Source organism: Tupaia chinensis, unplaced genomic scaffold, assembly GCF_000334495.1.
Source record: "Tupaia chinensis unplaced genomic scaffold, TupChi_1.0 Scaffold000119_1, whole genome shotgun sequence".
In the NCBI taxonomy this organism is placed as follows: domain Eukaryota; kingdom Metazoa; phylum Chordata; class Mammalia; order Scandentia; family Tupaiidae; genus Tupaia; species Tupaia belangeri.
This window is the reverse complement of record NW_006159585.1, coordinates 6058495-6072368: the sequence shown is the minus strand read 5'-3', so window position 1 is coordinate 6072368 and position 13874 is coordinate 6058495. Positions and strand designations below refer to the sequence as shown.

Genomic DNA, 13874 nt, shown 5'->3' with positions numbered 1-13874 from the left:
ACCCAGGCCTGCTCTGCTGTGCAAGGGGCGACCAAGGGGCCTTTTGCTGGTCACTCGTGCAGAATGGTGCAGAGAGGTGGGGTGGGGGGCAGTGACCTCCATGTTGATGAGGCCGCGGGAGGACTTCCGGCTTCGGCTGAGAGCGGCCGAGAAGGGGCCTTGAGTGAAGGTCAGGGCTTGCGCGCGGTCCCTTTGGGGCCTGCCCTGAAACGGGAGGCTCGTCCCGGCTGGCTCCCCAGCCATCGGCCCGCTGAAGGTCAGGGACTGCTGTCAGCTCTTGAAGCGAAGTAGGGGACCCTGACATTGTGTGAAGGTCAGCAGGCCCTGCATGTCACTTCTGCCCGCTGGTCAGTTCAGCGCAAAGGAATAGATGGAGGAGTGTTTTTTGAATATTTAACCCTGTTCAAGGAAGCATTCGTGTGACCAGGACCGTGACAGTAGTGAAGCTGGTTTCTGATTTGTCCATGGAGAAGGAAGACCTTGCTTTGTGGTCCTTTGACATGTGTAAAGATTTTGCCCTTTTTGAGTTGTCAGCCTGGTGTTTTGAGGAATTGTCAGACAGTGATTGAGGATTTAAGTAAAGTAGAACACCAGGTTGGGAGATTCATGTGAGGGTCAATGCTCTGTCTTAATTTCCCCTGAAGGTAACATAACCTGCGGTCCTTTGGAAAAGCATTAATACTTACTGTAGTTTCCCCCTCCCTTGTCTTAATAATTTGAAAGACGAATTGAACATGCCGACTGTTTTCTTTGACTTAACCTCTATATGCATATTGGTTTTCTGTTGACATAGAAGCATTTTAAACTCTTTTCATTTTGTTCCTATAGAAGGTCATATCTTCAGAATTTGACATTGACCAAGTTGCAGGATACAACTTGAAGGAGAAAGGGGTCCACGATCCATAGTGCTGTAGGATTTGTTGAAGGCAGTAAAAATCAAGGGAGGGGACAGTGTATGCTATTCCTCTTAAAGTCAAGTGCATTTTTTAAAAATAATTTATTTATAATTTATTAATATTTTTAGTTTGATTAGAGAGAGACAGGGTGAGAGAGAGAGAAGAAGTGAGAAAGAAGCCACCAGATTCAGGACTCGAACCCTGGCCGGCCATGTGGGAGTGTCCAGCACCTTAGCCACTATGCCACCTGCTGGTTCCGTCAAGTGCATTTTTTACAATATGCTTGTATAGAATGCTTACTGTGTAACAGTAACTGCTTAATAGATTATCACATATATCAAAAGGTGCTTTCCCAGATGACTAAGCTTTTGATTTTGAGCATATCTTTTCAGACATATTTTGCCTATAATTAGATAAAACTAAGTGTGCCTTTGTTTATGCTCGTTAGGTTTATAAAGACCTATTTAAAAATTGGGACCAGTAGATGGCATAATGGTTATGACACTGGATTCCCATGTAGTTGACCGTGGTTTGAGTCCCGGACCCTTTGACTTAAAATCCTTTCCGGCATGAGCTCCCAAAAAAGTCCCAAGAGGAGATAGAATTGTGGATTGGCCATCCTGGGAGTGGGGGGAGATTTCTTGCCTTCTCTCTCTTTTGTCTCTGGTGAGGACACATGCCCTATAGCAAAAAAAAAAAAAAAAAGACTTAAGTATAAAAATTAAACATTTTAAAATTCTATTTCTTGTTATTATTTTTTAAGTTTGTTGTAGTGCACATGTACTCACCAGAGAGACAGAAAGAGAGAGAAAGCAAGCTGCCAGGCCTTGGATTTGAACCGTGGTCAGCCATGTGGAAGTTCAGCACCTTAACCACCATCTACCTGCTGGCCCCCAAAATTAAATTTTTAATAATGTTCTTGTACTAGGTCTCCAAAAATGCTTTGGGATCATCTTTCATTGCAACAAGGAATCTTCATGCCTCTACTACTCGTCTCCAAAAGACTGGTAAGTTATTTCCAGCAGTACACTTATACCTTAATGTTAAATGAAGATATATGTTATATACGGTACGTAACTTTTGTGGGCTTTTTTTTTTTTAAAAAAAAAAGGAATTATTTTATTTAACTTCATTTATTTACTTATTTTTTAATTTGACCAGAGAGGGACAGAGTGAGAGAGTAAGAAAGGGAGAGGGAGAGAAGGAAAATGAGAAAGCAAGCCACCAGGTCCAGGACTTGAAACAAGGTCACCTGTGTAGGAGTCTAGTGACCTTAACCACCATGCCACCTGCTGGCCTGGGCTTTCTTGTTTTTATTTGTTATTATTTTTTTTTATTTACCGTGAAATCTCAGATTCTTAGATCATAATGTACCGTTTTGGTTTTGTCTTGATAGGTTGTCTTGTACTAGTGTAATGAGCCATTTGCCTTTTTTTTTTTTTTTTAAGAGGTTTTTGATATAGGGCGCGTGCACTCGCTGGAAAGAGAGAGACAGAAAGTGAGAAATAACCCCCCAGGGGTTATTGTGTGTGTGCAGCATGGAATGGCCATGCTGCAATCCCTTCTCCTCCATTCTCCTCTCGGGATCTTGGGCACACACACACACACACAGGTGCACCCAGCATGAGTTCAAGCCACCAGGTCTGGGACTTGAACTGCGGTCGACTACATGGGAGTCCAGCGACAGAGCCATTACGCTAACTGCTGGTCCCAGAACCACTTGCCTTTTCATATTAATACAACTCCTTTGTCTTATTCTTTGGGTGAAAGCAGAAAGTACATTTCCTAGGTAATGGTATTCTTTTTAATCTAAGAAAGACTTTTTTCCTGTCCTAGAAAAATATTAGGAAAAAATGTACAGTTTTAGCAGTGCTTTGTTTTGTTTTGAGAGGTTTTTGCTCTAGGGCATGTGTGCTCGCCAGAAAAAGAGACAGAAAGCAAGAAATCACCCCTGGGGGAGGTGGGGATGGCCATGCCACAATCCCTTCTCCTCCATTCTCTTCTCAGGATCTTGGGCATGGGTGCGTGTCGGCATGAGTTTAAGCCACTGGGTCCAGGACTCAAACCACGGTCGACTACATTGGACTCCAGCGACATAGTCATTACGCTAACTGCTGGTCCCTAGCAGTGTTTTTATAAAATTGCTCCTCTACACCTGATCATCTTAATTTGTCTATTACAAATACGGTAGACGAGGCAGTGAGCATAAGATGGCTCTTTGGGTTAGGGAGTTACTTCTGAGATGTACATTAAGACTTTTAAAATAAAGGTTTTAGGGCCCACTTCATAGTCTAGTCGTTAGGGGAGCTGTATCCCACATGGCTCTATCTTCTGCCTGCTAAAATAAAGAGTGGTATCTGTACCTTTAAAGGAAAGATTCTTGGGGCCAGAAAGATTTTGGGGGCCGGCAGGTGACGTAGTGGTTAAGGCGCTGGACTCCCACATGGCTAATCATTGTTCCAGTCCTGGACCTGGTGGTTTGCTTTCTTCTCACTCTCTCTCTCTCTCTTTTTTTTTCCCCTGTTTTAAAGAATTTATTTTTACACCTATTATACCACACGTTTTAAACACCAACATATAACTCCCTAATAAGATAAAGCACACAAAAAAGTTTACCTTATTAGAAACAAGATACACTATCATTTATAATCTTCAAACATTACTGCACATGGAACTTTTTTGTAATCTGACAAAGCATCCATGAAACAATCTGTAGACTAGTTTAACAGACAGATAACACTTTTAAGCAGACATGACTGTCCTAAATTGTTTATTAGGTGTGAATTTTACAAACATTCCTTAGACTAGCAGTAATGGTGGAGCTGGAGAGTATTGCGCCTTCTCCAAGCTGCATGGCGAGAGCCACCGATAGTGTGGTGGAACTTGTGGCCCTTTCTAAGGCCTGACTCTTGTGGCCTGCGGATGTCAGCCCACGCATCTCCCTGTGCTTGTGGACTGGTTTGGTAATCCACTGGGTGTCAGGGTTTCTTCGGATAGCTTTATGGTATAGATCAATGAGGACAACCTCGAAGAATTTGTATGTGGCACTTTCACCCACCCAGTAAGAATTCAGGACTCTTAAGAGCCTACAGTGGCATCCAGCTCACTCCTCTGCAACAGACTGGAGGCTCCGAGCAAACTTGAGCTGGTTATCGCCACAATGAACAGGCTTGCCATAGGTTACACCCTTGGAGACTGGTCGTTTGCGGCCTGCATGCCGCACATGAATCCTCTATGTCTATCACATAACCTTGCTTCGCCTTGTAGCCCAATCTGTGCGCTTTATTCAACCGGGTTGGGCAGGGTGCCCGGTGCAGCGCCGAGAGCTGGCGATACTGCCAGCAGCGGACCCACAGGAGAAGGCGCATCACGTCAGATTGCTTCTTCTACCACAGCTCCTGGATGTACATGTTCGTGTCCATCTTGGCTTACCTGATAGCTGCTGCCAGATGGAAAGGCTCTCTCTCTTTCTCTCTCCCCTCTCTGTCCCTCTCTGGTCAAATTTAAATAAATAAATAATAAAGTTAATAAAATTTTTTTAAGAAGGGAAGATTCTTATACTTTGCTAAGCAGTTGTGTTTTTTTTTTTAATTGCATTTTAAAATATCCTGTTCATAGTTTAACCAAAAATTCATGGTACAGATGCCTTTAAAGTAAACCAAAGTACCAGATAAAGCTTGTATTTTAAAGATTTTTTTTTTTTTAAAGAATGCTTTGGGACCCGCAGTTAGTGTAATGGCTATGTTACTGGACTCCGATGTAGTCTACCATGATTTGAGTCCTGGTCCCGGTGGCTTAAACTCAAGCTGGGCGCATGTGCTTGCCTGCCCAAGATCCCGAGAGGAGAAAGGAGGAGAAGGGATTGCAGTATGGCCATCCCCCATGGAGGGAGATTTATTGCTTTCTGTCTCTTTCTGGTGAGCGCATGTGCCCTATAGCAAAAACCTCCCCCCCCAAAAAAAAATTATTTAATTTATTTCTTCATTTATTTATCTTAATTTCACCAGAAAGAGACACACAGAGAGAAAGAGAAGGAAAGTGAGAGACCAAGCTACCAGGAAGCCACAAGGTTCAGGACTTGAACCACACAGTTCAAGTAGTTGACCATGTGGGAGCCCAGCAACCTTAACCACCTTGCCACCTGTTGGCCCCATGAAGGTTTATTTTTTTTCCTCTCAATCATTTTAGTTCATATATAGTGGTAGGTACTTAGTGGTTTTTGTTTGTTTTTGTTTTATTAATTTATGTTACAAGTTACAAAGTAATTTAATTACTATGATCACAAAGCAAGTTTTTGTGCTGCTGGAAAATGGATTTTGAAATGATCTTGAAACCAGATTTTTAAAAATTGAATTGTCCTCTGTCCATTAGGCACTGCTGAGATGTCCTCTATTCTTGAAGAGCGAATTCTTGGAGCTGATACCTCTGTTGACCTTGAAGAGACCGGGCGTGTCCTAAGTATTGGTGATGGTATTGCCCGAGTGCATGGCCTGAGGAATGTTCAGGCAGAAGAAATGGTAGAGTTTTCTTCAGGCTTAAAGGTAAGTTATTCAAATGAGATTTTGGTGTTTTAGGATCTGTGTCTTCTCAGTTGCTCATTTAGCAATTAGAAATTGTGTCAGTTTTTTTTATACTTTTTAAAAGTAATTATTTATTTTATTTTTTATTTATTCATTTATTGATTTTTTTTTTTTAATTTGACCAGAGAGAGACAGAGGGTGAGGGGGAGAGAGAGGAAGTGAGAAAGCAAGCCACCAGGTCCAGGACTCGAACCCCGATCAGCCACGTGGGAGTGTCCAGCACCTTAACCACCATGTCAACTGCTGGTCCCTGTTTTTTTTATACTTTTATGTTTCATTTTGCCTCAGGCCTTTTTTTTCTTGTCATAAATGTAAGGGTTTTAGATAGTCAGGCTTTTTACTATAATGGCTGATTTACATATAACTTGTAGCATGTGGATCCAGAATACAAAATTGAGTAAAACTCCATCCATATTAGAAGTGTCTGTGTTTTTGATACCATCTTACAAAAAGCATTTGTTAACTTCAGCTAAATTTCTCACGCTCTTGAACCTAGTGTTAATTTGAGACCACCAGGTCTGGGACTTGAGCCGTGCTCAGCTATGTGTGAGTCCAGTGCCTTAATGACTATGCAACCTGCTGGCCCTAAAAATTTGTTATTGATGAGCTAAAATTGGATAGGTTTTAATAATTTAACTTTTTACTAATGAAAACAGTGGTAGTAGGTTTTGATTTTATTTTTCTGTTTACGGAGTTTTTCACATATAAAAGATGTAAATTGGGCCAGTCAGTGAATAGCAAGGTGATTAAGGTTGCTGGATCCCATATGACCAACTAAGTGGTTTGAGTCCTGGACCCAGTGGCTTAAAAAACACACCAGGCATTTGAGCATGCATATCCAAAAATTCTGAGAAGGGACGGTGTAATGATTATATTGCTGGACTCCCACATGACTAACTACGGTATGAGTCCTGGACCCAGTGGTATGAAGCTCATGCCTGCATGCCCAAAATCCTGAAAGGAGACTGGAGGAGACTGTATTGCAGCATGGCCATCTCCCCTCGAGGGGTGATTTCCCACTTCCTGTTTCTCTTTCTTTAGGCAAAATTGCTCTCTTTTTAAAAAAATAATTATTTTATTTAACTTTACTGATTTATTGATTTATTTTAATTTGACCAGAGAGGGACGGGGGGTGGGGAGAGTGAGAAAGCAAGCCACCAGGTCCAGGACTCGAACCGTGGTCTTCATGTGGAGTCTGACACCCTAACCACCATGCCACCTGCTGGCCTTGCAAAAATTTCTCTTAAACAAACAAATAAAACAAAAACACAGAAATCCTGAGAGGAGAATAGAAGAGAAAGGATTGACCTTCCCCCAGGAGTGATTATTCTCTTTCTCTCTCTCTCTTCCATTTCTCCCAGCAAGTGCACATACCCTATAGCAAAACTTTGGGAGGAAAAAAAGATTATTCAAGAGAGGTTGTTGCCATTTTGATAGTCTTTTTTTTTTTCTTTTTTGGAGAGGTTTTTGCTATAGGGTGCGTGTGCTCGCCAGACAGACAGAGACAGAAAGCGAGAAATCACCCCCCAGGGGGGATGGTCACGCCGCAATCCCTTCTCCTCCATTCTCTTCTCGGGATCTTGGGTCCGGGACGCGAACCGCGCTCGACTATGTGGGAGTCCAGCAACATAGCCATTATGCTAACTGCTGGTTTCCCATTTTGATAGTCTTAACCAAAGAATGATTGTTAGTTGGAAAAATACTCAAGGGTAAATCAGATGAAAAGGAAGATATGCCTCCCCTGGCTAATTTCTTATTATGTAGTATTGGTATATACTGGTATATAGGAAAGAGCCGTTTGATTGGTATTCAATTGTGTCTCTTGTATAGGGTATGTCTCTGAACTTGGAACCTGACAATGTTGGTGTTGTCGTGTTTGGAAATGATAAACTAATTAAGGAAGGAGATATCGTGAAGAGGACTGGAGCCATTGTGGACGTTCCAGTTGGTGAGGAGCTGTTAGGTCGTGTAGTAGATGCCCTTGGTAATGCCATTGATGGAAAGGTAGGTTTAATATTTTTAGATGTGCTTACAGCTTCTAATAAATGTCAAAACTGGTTATTCTGAGGTTTCTTTTTATTTATTTATTTTTTTAAACAGGGTCCAATTGGTTCCAAGACCCGTAGGCGAGTTGGCCTAAAAGCCCCTGGAATCATTCCTCGAATCTCTGTGCGAGAACCAATGCAGACTGGCATTAAAGCTGTGGATAGTTTGGTACCAATTGGTCGTGGTCAGCGTGAGCTGATTATTGGTGACAGACAGACTGGGTAAATACTCAAAAACATGTTTAAATTTTTTTAAAGAGGTTTTTGCTGTAGGGCGTGTGCGCTCACCAGACAGAGGAGAAGTTACTGCCCAGGGGTGTGGTCATGCAATAGTCCCTTTTCCATTCTTCTCTTAGGATCTTGGGTACGTAGGCACATGTGTCCCATGTGCATTTTAAGCTGTTGGGTTTGGGGCTTGAACCACAGTTAACTACGTGGGAGTCCAGCAACGTAAACCATAATGCCATCTGCTGGTCTTTTTTTTTTTTAAGAGACATTTTTAATTTTGTTATGGGGGCATGTGCTCACTGGGGAGAGTGACAGGTCTTTCTCTGGTACCAACGTATTACAATTTCTAACTAAAATTTACTCTATGGAAAGAGTACTCTTTAGTCTTGGAGTGGAAAATGGCTTGGACCTTAATAGGGACAGTAGAATATGATATGAGGATTATAAGTTGAATATCCCTAATTTGAAGAACCGAAATTTAGAGTTATCCGAAAACCAAAATTTATGAGCAATGAAATGCCACTACAAGTGAAAGCTTCATACCTGAGTTCATGTGATGTGACAGTCATAATGCTACAATACAAAAATACTATGTAAAGTTACTTTTAGGCTATGTGTTAGGTGTATACGAAACATAAATGAATGTCCTGTCTTGGCTTGGGTCCGTATTCATGATAGCTCATTAGGTATACATAAATATTTCAAAAATCCAAAAAATTTGTGGTCCCGAAGTAATTTAGGTGAGGGTTGATCAAGGTTGTAGTAGTAGTAGTAGTAGTAGTAGTAGTAGTAGTAAGATTTTATTTGGAAGTCATTTTAAGTATTTAATAAGAGTTGAGGTTTCTTTCATCTTTTTAAAGGAAAACCTCAATTGCTATTGACACGATCATTAACCAGAAACGTTTCAATGATGGAACCGATGAAAAGAAAAAGCTGTACTGTATTTATGTTGCTATTGGTCAAAAGAGATCCACTGTTGCACAGTTGGTGAAGAGACTTACAGATGCAGGTATTAAAAATCTTTAGTTTCTTTGCTGTATTCGGTTAACTTTTGTTGCTCATCTTAGAAGTTTTACTTAGTGAAGGCTGACGTTAATAACTTCCAAACTGAACTCTATGCAAAGTCTTACTGTAAAGTAAAGCCAAAACAGTAAGTTAAAAATGTATCAAGCACCAGTAAATGCAAAGGTTTTGTCAGTTTCTATAAAGTGAAAGTGGTTCGACTTTGGCTTATTCTTTTTTATTTATTATTTTGAAAGACTTATTTGCACTACTAGAGGGTGATGGGCAAAGTGAGAAAGTAAGCCACCAGGGGCGGGACTCGAACCATAGTAGGCCATGTGGGAATTTAGTGCCTCATCCACCATGCCACTTGGTTTATTCTTAATAGTAAATCTTTTTAGACTTTAGGTAGTTTTTATTATAGTTACCTGTAATTTTAAATTGCAGTTTTTGATAGTTTTGTAAAACTTAAAAAATTTATTTTCTCTTAGATGCCATGAAATACACCATTGTGGTGTCAGCTACAGCCTCTGATGCTGCCCCACTTCAGTACCTGGCTCCTTATTCTGGCTGTTCTATGGGAGAGTATTTTAGAGACAATGGCAAACATGCTTTGATCATCTATGACGACTTATCCAAACAGGTCAAAGGAAATGTATTTTTAGAATTTGTATGTTTGTACTATAATGAAAGTTGGCAGATTGAGCTTCTAACAGGTGAACTTCACTACTCACTTTATCACAGGCTGTTGCTTATCGTCAGATGTCTCTTTTGCTCCGCCGACCCCCTGGTCAAGAGGCTTATCCTGGCGATGTGTTCTACTTACACTCCCGGCTGCTGGAGAGAGCAGCCAAGATGAACGATTCTTTTGGTGGTGGCTCCTTGACAGCTTTGCCAGTCATTGAAACACAGGCTGGTGATGTGTCTGCATACATTCCCACCAATGTCATTTCCATCACCGACGGACAGGTACTGCTTAGTGATTGAGTTACAGATTTGAATGACTCCAAGGCTTTAGCGGTTATGCACTGATGAGTGAATTGCCTTTTACTTTTTATTTTGGGAAATTTAAAATCTACACAGAAGTAAGGAGAACAGTATAATACATCCCCACTTATCCATAACCTAATTATTTCATAGATTAGTATGCTTCATTCTTTTTTTTTTTTTTTTTAAATATACCTACTATATTTTTTAAAGTTTGCTATAGGGCATGTGTGCTCACTGGAGAGGTGGGGAAGATAAAGTGAGAGAAAGCACCTTTGCCTTGGGGGATGACCACAGTCCCTTCTCCACACACTTGGGATTTTAGGCATGCACACATAAGCACCCAGTGTGTTTTTCAAGCCGCAGGGTCTAGGACTCAAAATCATGCAGTCAGGCATGTGGAACCCAGTGCCTTAACCACCACCTCTTATTTTGTTTATAGTCACTGCTGTTCTCCTAACTTTAGGTAATTATGAAGCAAATTCCAGAGATGGTATCACTTCATATATTTCTGTCAGTGCCATGCACATCTGTTCTCTACAGTAGGATACATAGTTGTCTCTTGGTATCCATGGGCATTGGATCCAAAAACCCCTTGGTTACCAAAATCTGTGTTCAAATTACTATATAAAATGGCGTTATTTGCATATAATGTACACACATACTTTCGTATATTTTAAATTGTTGCTGATTACTTATACCTAAATATTGCTTACATGTCACTTCTTTGGATTTAGCCTAGTGTGTGGTGCATAACAAATTTAAGTTTTGCCTTTTGGAACTTCTTAGAGTCTCTCCCTCCCCCTAAATATTTTAGATCCATAATTGGTTGAGTCTGGATGCAGAACTCATAAATAGGCTGACAGTATAGGTTGATTTGGATTGTGTATTTGGGGTATATTTTTACAAAAGGAAGATCCTAGCATTCTTCCTCAGTTTTTGGGTTTCATTGTTTGGACATAACAAATTTGTCCTTTAAATTTACTAGTCTGCGTGTTCTCCTTACATTGTAGATCTTCTTGGAAACAGAATTGTTCTATAAAGGTATCCGGCCTGCCATTAATGTTGGTTTGTCTGTGTCCCGTGTCGGATCTGCTGCCCAAACCAGGGCCATGAAGCAGGTAATTTTGCATCACTTCTGGATGTCGTTAGATGAAAATCTTAAAAGTACATTGATGACTTAAGTACAGTGCTTATGTGTCGTTGAATAACAGTACTAGTAATTTCTGTATTTCAGGTGGCAGGTACCATGAAGCTGGAATTGGCTCAGTATCGTGAGGTTGCCGCTTTTGCCCAGTTCGGTTCTGACCTTGATGCTGCCACTCAACAGCTCTTGAGTCGTGGTGTGCGTCTGACTGAGTTGCTGAAGCAAGGACAATATTGTGAGTTGTTACTGTCTTTGTTAGTTCAAGTTTCTACTGTAAGAAAGGTCTGTAATACATGCTGTTACTTTTCATCAAAGGTACTGCCTTTGTGATGTAATTGATGCCATTTTACTTATGTACAATTTAAGTGCTATAGATGTAATAATCCAGAAAACTAAGTTTTATTTAATGCCTCTCAGGATTAAGAACTATTAAGTGTCCCTGCCTTCTTATCTATCTGCATGGGGAATTTGGCAGATGTAAAAGAATGTTAGTATATTTTTATCTTGCCAGGAAATAAAATACCCTCAGTTAAATTATTTATACCTCAGAGTCTAAGCAGCACCACATTATAAATTGTACTTGTGGACTATGTGTAGAGAATATATTTTAAGACTTGGAAATACAAGAAAACTTTGAGGAGGGAGGTGGGAAAGAATATTAATATGGAATTCTGTCAGGTTGCTGAGAATGTGAGAGTAGGTGATATATGGGGACATGTTAATAGTAGTCCCCATAGAGGGAGATAAGTTTCTCTGGCTTTAGTAACATGACATTTATTTCATTGAGCAACTCACATGGAACTCTTGTTTCTTTTCAGCTCCCATGGCCATTGAAGAACAAGTGGCTGTTATCTATGCTGGTGTAAGAGGGTATCTTGATAAACTGGAGCCCAGCAAAATCACAAAATTTGAGAATGCTTTCTTGTCCCATGTCATCAGCCAGCACCAAGCATTGTTGGGTAATATCAGGTATGAATAATACCTCTTGTTATAATCAGTTAAGTTTTTTGGGTTTTGTTTTTTTGAGAGGTTTTTGCTATAAGGGCACGTGCACCCGTCAAAGACAGAGACAGAGAGACAGAAAGTGACTCATTACCCCATCCCCCCCCCGGTGGGGATGGCCATGCCACAATCCCTTCTCCATTCTTCTCAAGATCTTGGGCATGCACGCACACGCACCCAGAGTGAGTTTAAGCCACCGGGTCTGGAACTCAAACCGGGGTCGACTACATGGGAGTCCAGCAACATAGCCATTACCCCAATTGCTGGTTCCCCCCCTTTTTTTTTTTTTTAAGAATTATTTTATTTAACTTTATTTTATTTTGACCAGAGAGGGACAGAGTGAGTGAGAGCGAGAGCGAGCAAGCGAGGGAGAGAAAGCAAGCTGCCAGGTCTGGGAATTTAACTGTGGTCGGCCATGTGGGAGTCTAGCGCCCTTAACCACCATACCACCTGCAGGCTCCTGTAATCAGTTAAGTTTTAAGATTTAAAATCTGGGCCTGGTTGGTGGTACAGTTGGTAGTGTACTGAACTGCAGTGCTATAATCCCATGGCCATCACAGGCTTGGATCCTCCACATCAGCCTGAAAACACCGGGCATGTGGCATCACCAGACCCTGTTGAAAGTACTCCTCTGCCCTCCTTTCCTTGTGCACATATTGTCTATCATTTTTTGGGACCAGCAGTTGGTGTAATGAGCAAGTACATTTTTGAAAGACATAATGTTAAATTTTTTTTTTTTTGTTTCTGTAGTTAAGCTGGTAATTTAATTTTGATCCAACTCTAAACTGATCTGCTTTTATTTCCAAATAGGGCTGATGGGAAGATCTCAGAAGAATCAGATGCAAAACTGAAAGAGATTGTAACAAACTTCTTGGCTGGATTTGAAGCTTAAATTCATGGGTTCACATCAAATACTCATTTGGTTTTGTCATTGTTTCTTCTAGTAAATCAGCGCCATTTGTAAAAGGATTACTCTCATATTCCTGATGTACAGAAATCACATTAAAAATAAAGGTTCCATATTGTGTGGTGGTTTTTGTAGTTTGTATGATTCATTCGAAAGCACTGAAATTAATTTGAGGAATTGGTAAATATGCTTCTTAGCCTATTCAATATTAGTACAGTCAGCAGGGCTAGATAATTTAAGGTTGGGCCTTAAATTAGATGATAATAAACTAGATAATGATACATGGTGTACATTGTTACTGATGAAGCGTGGCTGCCTCCACTGCCCAGAAGATTTATCTGCATAAAAAGGTACTGTAGGCAGGAAGAGAACAGGACAACTCTTAATTCTCTGGGAAATTGGGGGAATGGTTGAGTGCAATGTAAAAAATGGTGAAAACGAGATAAAAGTTAATAGAATAATGAAAACTTGTCAGTATCTTCTCACATTGTAGTTGGTTTAACATAACCTTTAATAAACAAGATCTTAATTAAAACAGTCTGGTATGGTATTGGCTAATTTAGGAAACCTCTGCCTTAGAGTCACAATCACAAACATAACTATATTCCCTATTTTTTTTTTTTTTGCCATAGTGTGCATGTACTCACCAGGATGGGCACCATGATCCCTTCTCCATTTTCCTCTTGGGATTTTGGGCATGTATGCACAGGTGCCCCATGTGATTTTTTTTTTTTTATCAGTGATAAAAATATTAAGAGTGGGATTTGGGGGCTAATAGTGTCCATTTATTCTGCAGTGTTGCCTCTTTAAAAACAAATTGTACAATGAATGTTGCTTTTGACTTTAGTATGTGAAGTATCGTTGAGGTTTTTGATTATTTGCATTCATTCACTGTACATCATTACAGCATACAAAATGAGATTTTCCATCCAGAGTACACTGTGTATTGTCTCAATCAAGCACATCAACAAACGTGTTATTGTCAGCAAATAATTTTCCATTTCTTGTTTTCTGTATGTTTTGCTTTTTTTTCCCCCCCATCCTTGATTCCCTATCTCTTACCCTCTGCCATCTCTCACT

General features: G+C 40.4%; 1 protein-coding gene and 1 pseudogene across 1 annotated transcript; one reads left to right on the top strand and one right to left on the bottom strand.

The window, feature by feature from the left end:
* Positions 1–1804: 1804 nt before the first annotated feature.
* Positions 1805–12920, top strand: ATP5F1A (ATP synthase F1 subunit alpha). Its single transcript, XM_006144410.3, has 11 exons — positions 1805–1903; positions 5268–5437; positions 7307–7480; positions 7577–7743; positions 8610–8758; positions 9243–9394; positions 9496–9720; positions 10752–10859; positions 10976–11120; positions 11704–11854; positions 12698–12920. The coding sequence occupies exons 2-11, from the start codon at positions 5279–5281 to the stop codon at positions 12777–12779; spliced, it is 1512 nt and encodes a 503-aa protein (XP_006144472.1). The 5' UTR covers positions 1805–1903; positions 5268–5278; the 3' UTR covers positions 12780–12920.
* LOC102487769 (60S ribosomal protein L15-like) lies at positions 3690–4318 on the bottom strand (annotated as a pseudogene).
* Positions 12921–13874: the final 954 nt, after the last annotated feature.